This window comes from Manis pentadactyla, chromosome 10 (genome assembly GCF_030020395.1).
Source record: "Manis pentadactyla isolate mManPen7 chromosome 10, mManPen7.hap1, whole genome shotgun sequence".
NCBI classification, from domain to species: domain Eukaryota; kingdom Metazoa; phylum Chordata; class Mammalia; order Pholidota; family Manidae; genus Manis; species Manis pentadactyla.
The window spans coordinates 3,967,792-3,983,566 of record NC_080028.1 but is presented as its reverse complement, the minus strand read 5'-3'; the positions used below and the strand labels follow the sequence as shown (position 1 = coordinate 3,983,566).

At 43.3% G+C, this 15,775-nt stretch overlaps 1 protein-coding gene across 2 annotated transcripts in view; it reads left to right on the top strand.

Moving 5' to 3' along the window:
* Positions 1–10,785: 10,785 nt before the first annotated feature.
* ATXN10 (ataxin 10) overlaps positions 10,786–15,775 on the top strand; it is a 173,036-nt gene continuing 168,046 nt past the window's right edge. The window contains exon 1 of one of the 2 annotated variants that reach the window (XM_057486289.1): positions 10,786–11,021. In XM_057486289.1, the coding sequence (XP_057342272.1) occupies positions 10,906–11,021 (116 nt within the window). In that variant the 5' untranslated portion in view covers positions 10,786–10,905. The remainder of the gene's footprint in view (positions 11,022–15,775) is intronic. The other variant, XM_036906593.2, reaches the window with a different exon arrangement.

The window sequence follows — 15,775 nt, the reverse complement described above, 5'->3', positions numbered from 1 at the left end:
GGGGTGGAGTCTTTAGGGTTTTTTATGTACAGTATCATGTCATCTGCAAATAGTGACAGTTTAACTTCTTCTTCACCAATCTGGATTCCTTGTATTTCTTTGTTTTGTCTGATTGCCGTGGCTAGGACCTCCAGTACTATGTTAAATAACAGTGTAGAGAGTGGGCATCCCTGTCTAGTTCCCGATCTCAGAGGAAATGCTTTCAGCTTCTCGCTGTTCAATATAATGTTGGCTGTGGGTTTATCATAGATGGCCTTTATTACGTTGAGGTACTTGCCCTCTATTCCCATTTTTGCTGAGAGTTTTTATCATGAATGGATGTTGAACTTTGTCAAATGCTTTTTCAGCATCTATGGAGATGATCATGTGGTTTTTGTCTTTCTTTTTGTTGATGTGGTGGATGATGTTGATGGACTTTCGAATGTTGTACCATCCTTGCATCCCTGGGATGAATCCCACTTGGTCATGGTGTACGATCCTTTTGATGTATTTTTGAATTCGGTTTGCTAATATTTTGTTGAGTATTTTTGCATCTACGTTCAACAGGGATATTGGTCTGTAGTTTTCTTTTTTGGTGGGGTCTTTGTCTGGTTTTGGTATTAGGGTGATGTTAGATTCATAGAATGAGTTTGGGAGTATCCCCTCCTCCTCTATTTTTTGGAAAACTTTAAGGAGAATGGGTATTATGTCTTCCCTGTATGTCTGATAAAATTCCGAGGTAAATCCATCTGGCCCGGGGGTTTTGTTCTTGGATAGTTTTTTGATTACCGCTTCAATTTCGTTGCTGGTAATTGGTCTGTTTATATTTTTGGTTTCTTTCTGGGTCAATCTTGGAAGGTTGTATTTTTCTAGGAAGTTGTCCATTTCTCCTAGGTTTCCCAGCTTGTTAGCATATAGGTTTTCATAGTATTCTCTAATAATTCTTTGTATTTCTGTGGGGTCCGTCGTGATTTTTCCTTTCTCATTTCTGATACTGTTGATTTGTGTTGACTCTCTTTTCTTCTTAATAAGTCTAGCTAGAGGCTTATCTATTTTGTTTATTTTCTCGAAGAACCAGCTCTTGGTTTCATTGATTTTTTCTATTGTTTTATTCTTCTCAATTTTATTTATTTCTTCTCTGATCTTTATTATGTCCCTCCTTCTGCTGACCTTAGGCCTCATCTGTTCTTCTTTTTCCAATTTCGATAATTGTGACATTAGACCATTCATTTGGGATTGCTCTTCCTTTTTTAAATATGCTTGGATTGCTATATTCTTTCCTCTTAAGACTGCTTTTGCTGTGTCCCACAGAAGTTGGGGCTTAGTGTTGCTGTTGTCATTTGTTTCCATATATTGCTGGATCTCCATTTTGATTTGGTCATTGATCCATTGATTATTTAGGAGTGTGTTGTTAAGCCTCCATGTGTTTGTGAGCCTCTTTGCTTTCTTTGTACAGTTTATTTCTAGTTTTATGCCTTTGTGTTCTGAAAAGTTGGTTGGTAGGATTTCAATCTTTTGGAATTTTCTGAGGCTCTTTTTGTGGCCTAGTATGTGGTCTATTCTGGAGAATGTTCCATGTGCACTTGAGAAGAATGTATATCCCGCTGCTTTTGGATGTAGAGTTCTATAGATGTCTATTAGGTCCATCTGCTCTACTGTGTTGTTCAGTGCTTCCGTGTCCTTACTTATTTTCTGCCCGGTGGATCTATCCTTTGGGGTGAGTGGTGTGTTGAAGTCTCCTAGAATGAATGCATTGCAGTCTATATCCCCCTTTAGTTCTGTTAGTATTTGTTTCACATATGCTGGTGCTCCTGTGTTGGGTGCATATATATTTAGAATGGTTATATCCTCTTGTTTGACTGAGCCCTTTATCATTATGTAGTGTCCTTCTTTATCTCTTGTTACTTTCTTTGTTTTGAAGTCTATTTTGTCTGATATTAGTACTGCAACCCCTGCTTTCTTCTCGCTGTTGTTTGCTTGAAATATGTTTTTCCATCCCTTGACTTTTAGTCTGTACATGTCTTTGGGTTTGAGGTGAGTTTCTTGTAAGCAGCATATAGATGGGTCTTGCTTTTTTATCCATTCCATTACTCTGTGTCTTTTGATTGGTGCATTCAGCCCATTAACATTTAGGGTGAGTATTGAAAGATATGTACTTATTGCCATTGCAGGCTTTAAATTCGTGGTTACCAAAGGTTCAAGGTTAGCCTCTTTAGTATCTTACTGCCTAACGTAGCTCGCTTATTGAGCTGTTATATACACTGTCTGGAGATTCTTTTCTTCTCTCCCTTCTTGTTCCTCCTCCTCGATTCTTCATATGTTGGGTGTTTTGTGCTGTGCTCTTTCTAGGAGTGCTCCCATCTAGAGCAGTCCCTGTAAGATGTTCTGTAGAGGTGGTTTGTGGAAAGCAAATTCCCTCAGCTTTTGTTTGTCTGGTAATTGTTTAATCCAACCGTCATATTTGAATGATAGTCGTGCTGGATACAGTATCCTTGGTTCAAGGCCCTTCTGTTTCATTGTATTAAATATATCATGCCATTCTCTTCTGGCCTGTAGGGTTTCTGTTGAGAAATCTGATGTTAGCCTGATGGGTTTTCCTTTATAGGTGACCTTTTTCTCTCTAGCTGCCTTTAAAACTCTTTCCTTGTCCTTGATCTTTGCCATTTTACTTATTATGTGTCTTGGTGTTGTCCTCCTTGGATCCTTTCTGTTGGGGGTTCTGTGTATTTCCGTGGTCTATTCGATTATTTCCTCCCCCAGTTTGGGGAAGTTTTCAGCAATTATTTCTTCTAAGATACTTTCCATCTCTTTTCCTCTCTCTTCTTCTTCTGGGACCCCTATAATACGGATATTGTTCCTTTGGATTGGTCACAGAGTTCTCTTAATATTGTTTCATTCCTGGGGATCCTTTTGTCTCTCTCTGTGTCAGCTTCTATGTGTTCCTGTTCTCTGGTTTCAGTTCCATCAATGGCCTCTTGCATCCTATCCATTCTGCTTATAAACCCTTCCAGAGTTTGTTTCATTTCTGTGATCTCCTTTCTGGCATCTGTGATCTCCCTCCGGACTTCATCCCATGTCTGTTGCGTATTTCTCTGCATCTCTGTCAGCATGTTTATGATTCTTATTTTGAATTCTTTTTCAGGAAGACTGGTTAGGTCTGTCTCCTTCTCTGGTGTTGTCTCTGTGATCTTTGTCTGCCTGTAGCTTTGCCTTTTCATGGTGATAGGAATAGTTTGCAGAGCTGGGACGAGTGACGGCTGGAAGAACTTCCCTTCTTGCTGGTTTGTGGCCCTCCTCTCCTGGGAGAACAGCGGCCTCTAGTGGCTTGTGCTGGGCAGCTGCGCGCAGACAGGGTTTCTGCTTCCTGCCCGGCTGCTATGGAGTTAATCTCCGCTGTTGCTGTGGGCGTGGCCTGGCTCGGGCAGCTGCTCCAAAATGGTGGAGTCGCGTTGGAGCAGGAGCTGCTGGGAGGCTATTTATCTCCGTAATGGGCCTCCCTGCTCCCTGCAGCCCAGGGGTTAGGGTGCCCAGAGATCCCTGGATTCCCTACCTCTGGATTAAGTGTCCTGCCCTGCCCCTTTAAGCCTTCCAAAAAGCACCTGCCAAAACAAAACCCACCAAAAAAAAAAAAAGGTGGCCGCTTGTTTTTCTTCATTCTCCGGCGCCAGCCTCAGGCCTGTGCTCACCGGTCTTGCTGCCCTGTTTCCCTAGTATCCAGGGCCCCCTGGGCATGTACTGTGTCTGGGCCCGGATGGCTGGGGCTGGGTGTTTGGCAGCCCTGGGCTCCGTCTCCCTCCCGCTCTGCCTGCTCTTCTCCCGCCGGGAGCTGGGGGGGAGGGGCGCTCGGCTCCCGCCGGGCCGGGGCTTGTATCTTACCCCCTTCGCGAGGCGCTGGGTTCTCTCAGGTGCGGATGTGGTCTGGATATTGTCCTGTGTCCTCTGGTCTTTATTCTAGGAAGGGTTGTCTTTGTTATATTTTCATAGATATATGTTGTTTTGGGAGGAGAGTTCCGCTGCTCTACTCCCGCCGCCATCTTCCGCCCCTTCTCCATTTCTAATACTCTTCAGTTTTTCTGAGGATTTGAGCTTCTATTTGCCATAATTTCCTCAGCCCACAGAAGTTTCTTTAGCATTTCTCAAGGTGAAGTTCTGGTGGAGAGGAATTCTTAGTCATATTTTATCTTAAAATATCTTTATTTTGTTTTCATTCTTGAATGATGTTTTTTCTGGATATAAAATTCCTCACTGACAGCTTTTCCTTCAGTGTTTTCAAGAAGTTGTTCCACCGTTTTCTAGCCTCCATGGTTTCTAATAATTCAACCATTATTCAGATCATTGTTTTTCTGTATGTTATTTTCCCCTTGACATTCAATGTGGGTTCTTTCTCTGTGATTTGCAATCATGTGCGGTGTCTCGGCATAGCCTTGTTTGTATTTATTTTGTTTGGTGTCAGTTTAACATTTATATTGCAAATTTCTATCTCATCAAATTTAGAAAAATTTGGCCATTTTTTCTTCAAAGACTTGTGTGTGTCCTGTTTTCTCTCCTCTGTCCTTCTGTTATTGCAATTACACTTATATGTGAACATCTGATATCTCCTTTCAGGTCCCTGAAATTCTGTTTATTGTTTTTTTCCTCAATGTTTTCTTTTTCTGTTATCTTTGGAAATGTTATTTCTCTGTCTATCATCAGTCTATCATTGATCTGTTGATCTATTTAATGATGTATCTATCAATCTATTTGTCTCTTCTCAATCTCATTCTCTCTTCTGTCAGTCTTTTTCAGACCTACAATTTCCATTGGTCCTTTTTTACTGTTCAAATTTCTCTGCTGAGACTGGCCACTTCTCTCGAGGTTTTTATTCACTAAAGTCATGTTCTGTTCCAACTCATTGAGTTTTGTTACATTCGCCTTAAAAGCTGTTTCTTTCCATTCTAACATCTAGCTCATTGCACGGATGATTCCGTTGATTTTCTTTCCTCTTGAGAATGTGTTCCATTTTCTTGTTCTCTGTATTTCAGGTAACTTTTGCAGTTCATCCTGCTATTATGAATATCGAGTTGTAGGGATTCTGGATTGCGTTATTTTTTCTCTATTGAGTGTTTGTTTTAGCAGGCAGTTTTCCTGTGTGGCTTGAACTGTTTATAATGAAGGGCTCAATACCAGACAATGTCAATTCCAATGGAGGAATTCCACATTTAAGCAAGAGGAATGAAAATAATATTTGAATATTGTTTGGTACTGATCCACTCAATAAAGCTCATTTCATATAAAGCAGTTCTGGCCTTGCAGGTTGTTCTCAAAAGATTTCTCTTCCTTTCTATCAGTGTTTTTTCTTTCTTTTCTGACCGTCAGGGTTCTGTGATCTTTGCTGTCGGGAAGTGTGAAGCAGGCAACGAGATCTCCCTGCGCCTGTGCCCACAGAGGTGGGTTTTTTTTCATTGTGGCAAAATACATGACATAAAATTGGCTATTTTAATAATTTTAAGTATAGAGTTCAGTGGTATTAAATGCATTTTCATAATGTACAAACATCACCATTATTCATCTCCATAATTCTTTTTATCTTGTATACCTGAAACTCTTAAAAACAACTTCTCATTCCTCCCTCGCTACAGCCCCTGGCACTCACCATTCTGCTTTCTGTCTCTATGATTTTGACTACTCTATGGACCTCATATAAGTATTTGTCTCCTTTGTGAATGGCTTATTTCATTGAATATCATGTCCTCAAGTCCTCGGGTGTCATCCATATTGTTGCATATCGTCGAATTTCCTTCCTGTTTAAGGCTGAATGATATTCTGCTGTATGGATATATCACATTTTGCTTATCCATTCACCCATCAATGGACACGTGGGTTGCTGACACCTTATACCTGTTGTGAATAATGCTGCTGTGGACATGGGTGCACAGACATCCTTTCAAGACCCTGCTTTCAATTCTTTCGGGTATATACTTAGAAGTGGAGTGGCTGAGCCATATGGTAATTTCATTTTTGATGTTTTGAGGAGCTGCCACACTGTTTTCCACAACAGCTGTACCATTTTACTTTCTGCTCAATAGTGCACAAGAGTTTTAATTTCTCCACACCAATATCAGTACTTGTCATTTTCTGTTTTTTTTTCTTTTTAATAGAATCCATCCTAATGGGTGTGAGGTGGTATCTCATTGTAGTTTTATTTGCATTTCCCTACTGATTAGTGATGTTGAGCACCTTTTCATGTGCTTTTTGGCCATTTGTATGTATCTTCTTCGGAGAAATGTCTATTCAAGTTCTTTGCCCATGTTTCAATCAGGTTGTTTTTGTTGTTGAGTTTTAGGAGCTCTTTATTTATTTTTTATATTAAAACCTTATCAGTTATGTAATTTGCGAATATGTTCTTCCATTCTGTGAGCTGACTTTTTACTCTGTAGGTAGAATCTTTTGATGCACAGAGTTTTAAAATTTTCATGAAGTTCAGTTTGTTTATTTTTTTTTCTCTTGTTGCCTGTGCAGAGGTAGCATTTTGAGAGATCTGGGAGCATGAGCTTGGGTACCACAGGGCAGAAAGTCCCTGGGTGCTGTCATGATGGTTTAGAGCACAGCCATATGATAAATATTTCATTCATTATTTTAACCTGTGACACATTGTTGACTCTTGCTTTATGTTTTGGATGTTTGTTTAGATGAAGCTAAATGTTGACCATCTGTATTGCTTTTCATTCCTCCCTGTGTCTCTTACTTTCCACTTGGGATTGTTTACTTCTCTTACTCACACTCTTGTATTTCCTGAGCATGGGTCTTTTAGCAGTTATTTATATTTTGCAGAACTTTGAAGATAGCATTCCACTATTTTAATGTTTATTGTTTCTGTAGAGAACCCAATGTCATCAGATCCTCATTCCCTTAAAAATAAGTCAGCTTTTCTTCCCTGTGGCTTATCAGATTTTGTCTTTTTCTGCAATTTCACTGTGATGTGTCTTTATATAGATTTCTTCTTATTTCTTCTGCTGTGTATTCGTTGAGCTTGAATTTGTGGTTTGGAATCTTTCATCAGTTTTGGCAAATTCTCAGCTATTAATATTGCTTCTGTCCCATTTCTCCTCTCCTTCTTAGGCTCCAGTGACATGTGTTAGATGTTCTCAACCTATTTTCTGTGTCTCCTAGCAATTCACAAGGAATAATTTCTTCTGATGTATCTTCCAGTTCATTTATTCTCTCTTTAGGTCTAACCTGCTGTTAAATCCATCAAGTTCTTACCATGCTATTCTCTTTTTTTAATTCCAGATTTTCTATTTCTTTCTTTTATAAATATGCTGTTTCACTTTTTATATTCCAGTTTTTTGCTGGGACTTTTGAATCGTGTCCTATTTCTTTGGACATAGCAAATATTGTTCTTTCATTGTGTACATCTGATCATGCCATTATCTTAAGTCTTTGTGGGTTAGTTTCTATTGTATGTTGCCCCTGCTGGTTCTTCTCATAATGTCTTGTTTCCTTATAGACCTACTTATCTTTGTGCTATTCACTATATTTGAGGGTTATTTATAGGAATAATTTGATACCTAAGATGCCACCTTTCTCCAAAGATGGTTTTCATTTGCTTCTTTCATTTGCCATGTATCTAAATGCACTACCATTCTGGGTACTGCAGGTAGATACCTACCTGCTCGCTAGTTTTCCTAATTTGCTCAACTACCTAACAGCTTTCTACATTCTTGTCCACTTTATTTCTCCTATTTACTCAATTTCGTTCCATACATAGTTCAATGCTAATATTTATTGAGCTGAGCTAAATATATGATAGACACTGGATTGACATGGACTATCTCATCAAGTCCAACCAACCACCTGATTAAGAAGGTATTATTACTACTCCACTTTACAAGTGAAAAACAAAAAGACTTAAAGAGCTGGTTACTTGTCCAAGGTCAGGTGCTAAGAGATGAAAGCAGGTTTGTCTGATGTCAGATCTCATGCTCTTTACCAGAGATTGGCAAACCTTTCCTGTAAAAGACAAGTAGTTAATATTTTAGGCTTCATAGGTCACACAGTCTCTGTCACAACTACTCAGCTCTGCCACTGTAGCAACAAAGAAACCATAGACAACATGTAAATGAAACAGTTGCCAGTAAAATGTATGGAAGTAGATGGTGGAAAAGATCTGGCTCACAGGCTGTACTTTAACCATCCCTGCTCTTAACTACACTATTCTGGTATTTTTTTCCTTCTCTCTCCAAAGTTTTCAGTTCACCAAATATTTATAGCATTGCTTCTAAGCACAAGGCACTGAGATTGGTCCTGGATGGAATGAGGAAGACAGAATCCCTGCCTTGAGGGACCTCAGACACAGGAAGATGGTACATAAACACATCTACAGTATACAAGGTTGACTATGGAAAGTCAGTGCCAAAAGAGGGGCGTGGGCTGAGCTTTTCCGACTGACACATGGTGGAGTAGGTGGCACTAGCATGAACTCTCCAGTGAGAGGATCAAAAGCAGAGATGGAAGGAGAAAGTGTTAGAGACAAGGGCCCCACAAGAAAGAGTTTTCCTACCCGTCTGTTACTCATCTTCTATTCTCTTTACAAGTATCCACCTATTTCCTCTCTCTTTTCCTTGCCCAAACCATATGCACTTGGTCCAAACTTTTTTTGCCTTGCAATATACCAACTATCTCCCTTGCTTTTCTTTTTACTCCTTCCCTTATTTCCTTTCTTTTTACTTCTTGATTACTGAATCATTGCTGATCCAGTTCTTCTGTGGGCAGTTTATATCACAAATTTCATCTGAAGCTTAAGTCATGTATATCAATGTGGTGGCATGTCCATCTATGGCAAACAATCACATAACATCAAAAAATGCCATTTAGCCCAAGTGAAATATTAACTTAGCTCCGTCAGGTCCGTCAAGGTTGAAAATCCTCTAGCCAATTCTGGGCATTGAATAGCACTCACTCTTTGACCAATTTCTATCTTTTTGTTCCTCATACTTGTCAATACTTAAGTCTGTCCTATTAATCTCCTTCCTTATGTGTTTTTTCCTCCCTTCCCTCTTTCTTCTTTCGTACTTTCTGGATTGCTGTACTTCTGGAGTCATGCCATTTCCTTTCTCCTTTCTGAACGTATCTTTTAAAAATATCATTTGTTCATTAATTCATCTAAAATGTATTGAGCAATCACCACATAGTGGGTCCTTTTCTAGGTGCTGGAATACATTCTCACAGTAAACAAAATAGACCAGTAACAATAAACAAAATGGATAAGTAAAGTATGATTTAGAAAGTGTTAAGTGCTATGGAGAAAGGTTCTTGAGGATCAGGTATTTGGGTGTGGGTTACAATTTTAAAGACTCAGTAAGAGATCACTGGGGCGGACAGTTGAAGGAAGGAAGGGAGCAAACCATGCAAGTGTCTGCTGGGAGAGTGTGGAAGGTGTTCCATGTACAAGGAGGACACGCATGAAGTCTTGAAGCAGGAGGGTACCTCCCCTGGCTGAGAACAAGCAGCCCATCGTGGTTCAGCACAAGGGAGGAGTAAGAGGCCAGATTATCAGAGGCTGGGGAGGAGGAGGGAGGCAGGCTATTTAGGAACTTTTCCATTGGGAGAATTTTGGCTTTTACCCTGAGTGAAATGGAAATCCTTTAGAGAGTTTTGGGCACAGTGATATTTTGACTGATATTTTTAAAGAATCTGAAGTGTAGGGAGGCAAGAGTAGAAACAAAGAAACCAATCAGGATGATACTGCAATATTCCAGGCAATAAACGTGAATATTAGGGAGAATGTTTACTGGAAGAATTGCAGTAGTTACTTTTGTTTTACAATTGAGGACAGAAAACCAAGGCTAAAGTCTCGATCTATGACAATATATCTTACTATCCCCTGTTCCTCAAGGAAAAATTTGGGGATTTTGCTGTTAGTCTAAGGATTGATTGTTAAACGTTTTTAATTATCTTGGGTGCTGCTTGGTGATTTGATGCTGGGCACACAGAACTATTTGCAAAATGAGTGACTATGTAGTCAGGTCAATGGGTAAGGCTGGATTACATATCCTCACTTGGTGTGCCTGATCCATTTCTCTAGCGTACTCTATTGGTATTCGATGTCTTTAAATTGTATTTAACAAAGAACATAAAAAATGGCACATTATAAACACCCTCCTAGTCTTCAAATCTACATAGTATGTGTTCGCACATTTTAAGTGGTCCCACAGCAGTTGCACAGTCCTCCGTCACAGCAATTGTCACCTCTTTCAACAGGGCCTGCGTCCCTTCTGGGTGGGGAGCATCTCGCGAGCACAGGACTTGGCAATAATGCTTGTTCAAAGTATACGTGAGTGATAATGGGCAGGGGAAAGAAAAATGTGAGTTACCACTACCAGCCAGAGAACCTTGTCTGATTCCTAGGAAATACATTCATTTCCCTTAGAAAAATATTCTTACCCTCCTGCTGCAGAATTTAGCTCCTTGACTACTAATTTTATTTTAAGCCCTCGATGAGTTGGAGCATCGCGTTCTCCCCTACGTGAAGCGCCTGGGACGTGACCTGGCGGCGGTACGTGGTCACTAAGTACCGGGAACTGGGCTTGCGGGCGGAGACTCGCAAGCTGGTGGCAGACGCCCCAGCTCCCAGGGTGCGTGTGGGGTCACCGGCCACCCCGCACCCGCAGCAGGGTGGGCGTCCCAGCCCTCGGCTCCCTGGAGGGCCCAGCTCCACGGCCGCACCCGCCGCGCAACGGGACTTCCGCCCGCGCCGCGCCCCGCAGGCGGGACTTCCGTCCGCGCCCCCGCCCGCGCCGCGCCGGCCTTCTCCCACGCGGGGCGTGTCCTCGGTCTTCCGCCGGCGAAGGGCGGCCGCGGCGCGGAGGCGTCTGCAGGCGCGCTGCTACCGCGCGCTTCTCCCGCCCCCTCGTCGTCGCCCGCTCGCCCCGAGCTACAGGCGGCAAGATGGCGGCGCCCAGGCCGCCCCCCGCCCGGCTGTCCGGCGTCATGGTGCCCGCGCCCATCCAGGACCTGGAGGCTCTCCGCGCGCTGACGGCGCTCTTCAAAGAGCAGCGGAATCGGTAACGGCCCGGCGGCGCGCGGCGCGGGGGATCGGGCCGCCCTCCTCCTAGGACCCCGGGGGCGGAGGCCTCCGCGGGCGGCCGAGGGCCCCGGGCCGCGCATCCGGTCCCGCGCCGGGGCCCGGGGGTCTGACACCTGCGGCCCGCCCGCCAGTGCGGGCGTGAAGACGGGCGCGGGATGGGGACCGTGACAAGGGACCCCTTGGCTGCTGTGCGCCCGGTGTGTCACTTGAGCGCGCGGGTGGCGCCCCTGTAACGCGAGCTGCTGCTCTAGGCGCTGCTGGGCGCGGACCGCCGAGGCTGCCCCCGAGTCCCGGAGCATCTATTACACTGGGGCGGGGGGAGGCGCGGTGCGGATGTGCGCGGTGGGCGGTCGCGTAAACACCGGTCACCAAGCCCGGGGGCTGGATCGGCGCTCCACTCCGCCTGCCTGTCGGCCCAGGCTTGGCCCTCCGTGGGCCAGAGCTTTGTGGAGTGCGGAGAGTCACCGCTCAGGTCCCGCCGGCCGCTGAGAGGCCAGGTAGCCAGGTGAAAAGGTGCGCAGCAGGCTTTGGTCCCTGGCCTTACCAGCTGTGCATGACTGGCCAGTTTCTCTAAGCCTTAGATTTCTTGCCTAAGAACGTAAATATAATCCGTAACTTCGTGCTGGATTGTACAGAGGAATACATGAAATAAAGCATGTGAAGATATAAAGTATGTGACGCCCTCAGTCAATGCATGTTTGATTTCTGGTGTTCTCTCGGCCTCAGTTTCCTCACCTGTTAAATGGGGTTGACCAGTACCTCCCTGGTAGGATTAAATGAGGTATATTAAGTCCTTGGTGCATACCTGACACATAGTGCTAAGTAAATGTTAGCTGATACTATTATCATTTAGTACATTTCTCGATGGTCCCCCAGGTGCCAGGTTTTGTGCTAGGGGATGAAGTAAACTACAGAGTCCTTTACTGGGAAGTCCTGTTCTGGGGAGCCTGCAGGCAATTTTGCAGTCATGGGGGTATGTACAGAGTAGAGGGAGCAAAGAAGAAAGGGACAGCTAGGCTTGGATTGGGCACAGTGGTCTCTAGAGGTCTTCTGGTCTTTAGGCTAGATAGACTCCTTCATCTGAGCACTTCTGCCTCAAATCCCCGTAGAAGTGTTGAACTATTGAAAGTGCTTTAAGTTAGGACTCAACCCCTTGGGCTTTTTGGGAGATAGGTTAGTCAACGTGATACTCCCACGAGATGTGTTTCAGTTACTACTTCAGCACATCTGTACCATGGTGGGCCCTTCTTTTGTGCAATAATCAGTCATCCACCGTTTGTTGAGCATCTACTCTGAAACGGGTTCTTCGCTAAGGGCTGAGGGTGCAAAGATGAACGTGACATGATCCTGTTTTTTCAAGCGTGTTAGGGAAATTGCTGTGTAAAGAAATTGTAATGGGGGTCTAGACAAGAGGTGGTGACACAGGGAGCTTGTGGATCTGCCGGATGGGTTGGCAGGCCACGAAAGGCTTCAGATTGCTTGGTTGTGTGGCTCACAGACAAGGGCTAATTGCTAAGATCAGTATATGCAAAAGGGCCATATGCTGTTTCTTTCTTTTTTTTTTTTTTGGTGGGGTCCCTGAGGATTAAGTGAAACAACACAGGTAAGGTGTCTTGTACAGAGGAGAAATTCAAACATCAGACCCCTGTTTATAACCTGTAGCATAAAGTCCCAAGACCCTGAGCCAGTTTACAGGCTTTGAAAGTCTTTTATGAGGGGAGTTGATGGGGAACCTTGGAAGTTTTTTTCAAGGGAACAGCATGTTAAGATCTACATATTAGGTCTCTGGCTGCCATGGTGAGGGATAAATTAGAGGCAGGGGACTTTTTAAAAGCTGATGTAGAAGCCCAAGTGAAAGAAATGCCAAATGAGGACATTGTCTATGGGGATGGATAGGAAAAATCCTGAAAAATTACCTGCAAGGTGGAATGGACAGGATTCAGGGACCCATTGAATTGCTGGGGGAGAACAGGAAATGAAGGCGGTTCCCACGTTGGGCTCAAGCTTTTCTGGGATAAGGCCCTTGTTCAGGCAGACCGTGGAGACCAGGGAAGGTGAACTGATGTGCAGGTCTTGGGATGGGGAGACATAGTTGTGTGGTGGTGCAGAGAGCTGTTGAGGGTTATTAAGGACTAGCTTCCAGTCCTGTCTGCTACTGCTTCTTTGTGTGTCTTTGGGCAGACCGCCTGCCGTCCCTCAGAAGGGTCTCCTGGGGCATCAGGCCAGAGTCCAGCGGCTCTGAGAGGACCCCGCCAAGGCAAATGGACGTAGACGGAGGGTGGGCCAAGACAGGAGCTGAATGGGGCCTAAAGTGAGGCAAAAGGAGGCCTCAGAGTGGCAGGCAGAAGACACCAGACAGCAAAAACAGACTAAGGAAGGTGAGAAAGTAGCTGATGGAACAGAAGATAAGCATCTTAGCTGAAGTAATGTATTTTGTAGTCCTTCCAGATGTTTGATGCTACAAAATCGGCTGCTCTCTGCAGTGGCTGGAGTAATAGGAGGAAGTGGCAGGGAGTGGAAGGAACAGTGGGCTCGGGAATCAGCTAGACTAGGACAGGAGTCCTGGTTTACCTCTCTGGACTTCTGATTTCTCATCTTGAAAGTGGGGATGAAGCTGCCCACTTGGCAGGATCATCGTGAGGATCTGTAATGTTATATGTACAGCCCTGTGTTTTATGCGTAGTAGATGCCATTGATTTAACACCTGCTGTTAAAAAGGAACAGGGCTGTAAGCGACCAAGAACCCAACTGTGTTTAATCTCCTGCCTACAGGAGGCAGTGGAATCTGTATCAGAAAGATGATGATTTATTCTTATATTTGGGTTTCCAGGGCAAGGGATCCCAGGATCTCATTACAATTTTTAGCAACCCCCAAGTGAGGGGAAATTCTCATACCCCGTTGTAGTGGTCTTAGATATGTCCCTAAATCCTCTGATACTCTGTCCTTTGAGAGGAGGAGGTTAATTCCTCTCCCCCAAGCGTGGGCTGAATTTAATGATCTGCTTTTAAATAGTAGATTTTGCCAGAAGGGACAGTGTGTGACTTCTGAGACTGGGTCCATTGAGGCGTTAACAGCTTCCTCTCTGCTCTCTCTGGGTCACTCACTCTTGCAAAGCCAGCTGCCATGTTGTGAGGACACTGAAGCATTCTTGTAGAGAGATCTGTGGTGAGGAACTGGGGCCTCCTGCAGCAGCCATGTGATGAATCGTCATGGAAGCGGATCCTCCCAGTCCCAGTCAAGCCGTCAGCCATGTGTGCAACCTCATGAGACCCTTTCCAGGACTGCCCCAGTCAGCCAATCCCAGTTTCCTGACCCTCAGACCTGTGTGAGACCACCAGTGGTATTACTTTAAACTGCTAAGTGTTGGCATAATTTGTAATATAGCTATAGATCATTACTTTACCGATCTAAATTCTTTGTGGTCTGGATCCTATAACGTACTTCTTGAATACTATCGTAATCATTAAAATCCGTAGAAAATTGCTTATGGTGATAAATTGTCAGTACTAAGATACTAAGCTATTTTTTTTTCCTGTGGAAGATAATTCTTTTAATTTTAAATGTGTTTAATTCTTTTTATTTAATGTACATATTTGCATCTTTAGCATTTATTTAACAAGTGATGTTTTTTCTTGCTGTGCTGTGAGTCTTTTCAGGTCATGTTAAATTCTTTCCAGACAAATATTACATTAAAAATCCTACTTTTGGCCTTTTCCTGTAGGTTTTTCAGCCCTTTAGTTACCTTTGTGATATGTCTCTCTGTCATGTCTTCATGTTATATCCAGACCTCCTGTTAAAGTGTAGAGCCGAGTGAGATGGTTGTCATACTGTATATCTCTGCTGTCCGTTAAGTAGCCACTAGCTACACATGGCTATTTAAATTAGAAATAAGTAAAATCAATAATTCTGTTCCTTACGTGCACCAGTCACGTTTTAGGTACTCAGCGGCCACATGGGGCTAGTGGCTACCTTACTGGACAGTGCAGAGATGGAATAGTTAACTGTAGAAAGCTCTTTTGGATAGCACTGCTCTGTAATTTATTTTTTTCTGTAGAGTGGATTATGTTCTGGTTCTTGAGTATTCATGAAATAATGCAATGCTTGGATGCAGCTCTCTATAAAGTCTTCTCATACTTACCCTGATATTGCCTCACTGCTCTTCCATCTGGTAAGCTTCCTTAATAAAGTGAGCTCAGCACATTCACTGTATCCCCAGCATCTAGCATAGTCTGATAATTGTGGGTGTTCAGCACATTCTTGTGGAATTGCTGTCTGTATAGCTCGTTGCTCATTTGCATGCTTGGTCTTTCTCTTCCATTCTCATGTAGGCAATAATTCTTTTCAGCTTCTGTCACTATGGTTTCTCCTTTAGTCTGTGTTTAGTCAAACCACGTTCTTCTGTTGACTTCTTTCAAGATTTTACTCATCTTAATAAATAGTGCAAATACTTCTCTTCATATTTCTGAACCCCTTTACCATGTAAACTTCAGTTTTGTTTTTTTAAAAAAACAGAGTACATTCCAACATCCTGTGTAGTTATTTATGTATAGTTCCAACATACGTTATTTATAGTGATTTCTTACTTATTTTCTGTCTCCTTCCAGAGTGGATTGCCCATGAAGACAAGAGATGTTTGGTTTTTTGTTTGGATTATTCTGTTTGGATAATCCTTACTGAATTTGATGTTTTTATCAGTTGGGGCAATTGTTAGCCAGTATTTCTTCAAATAC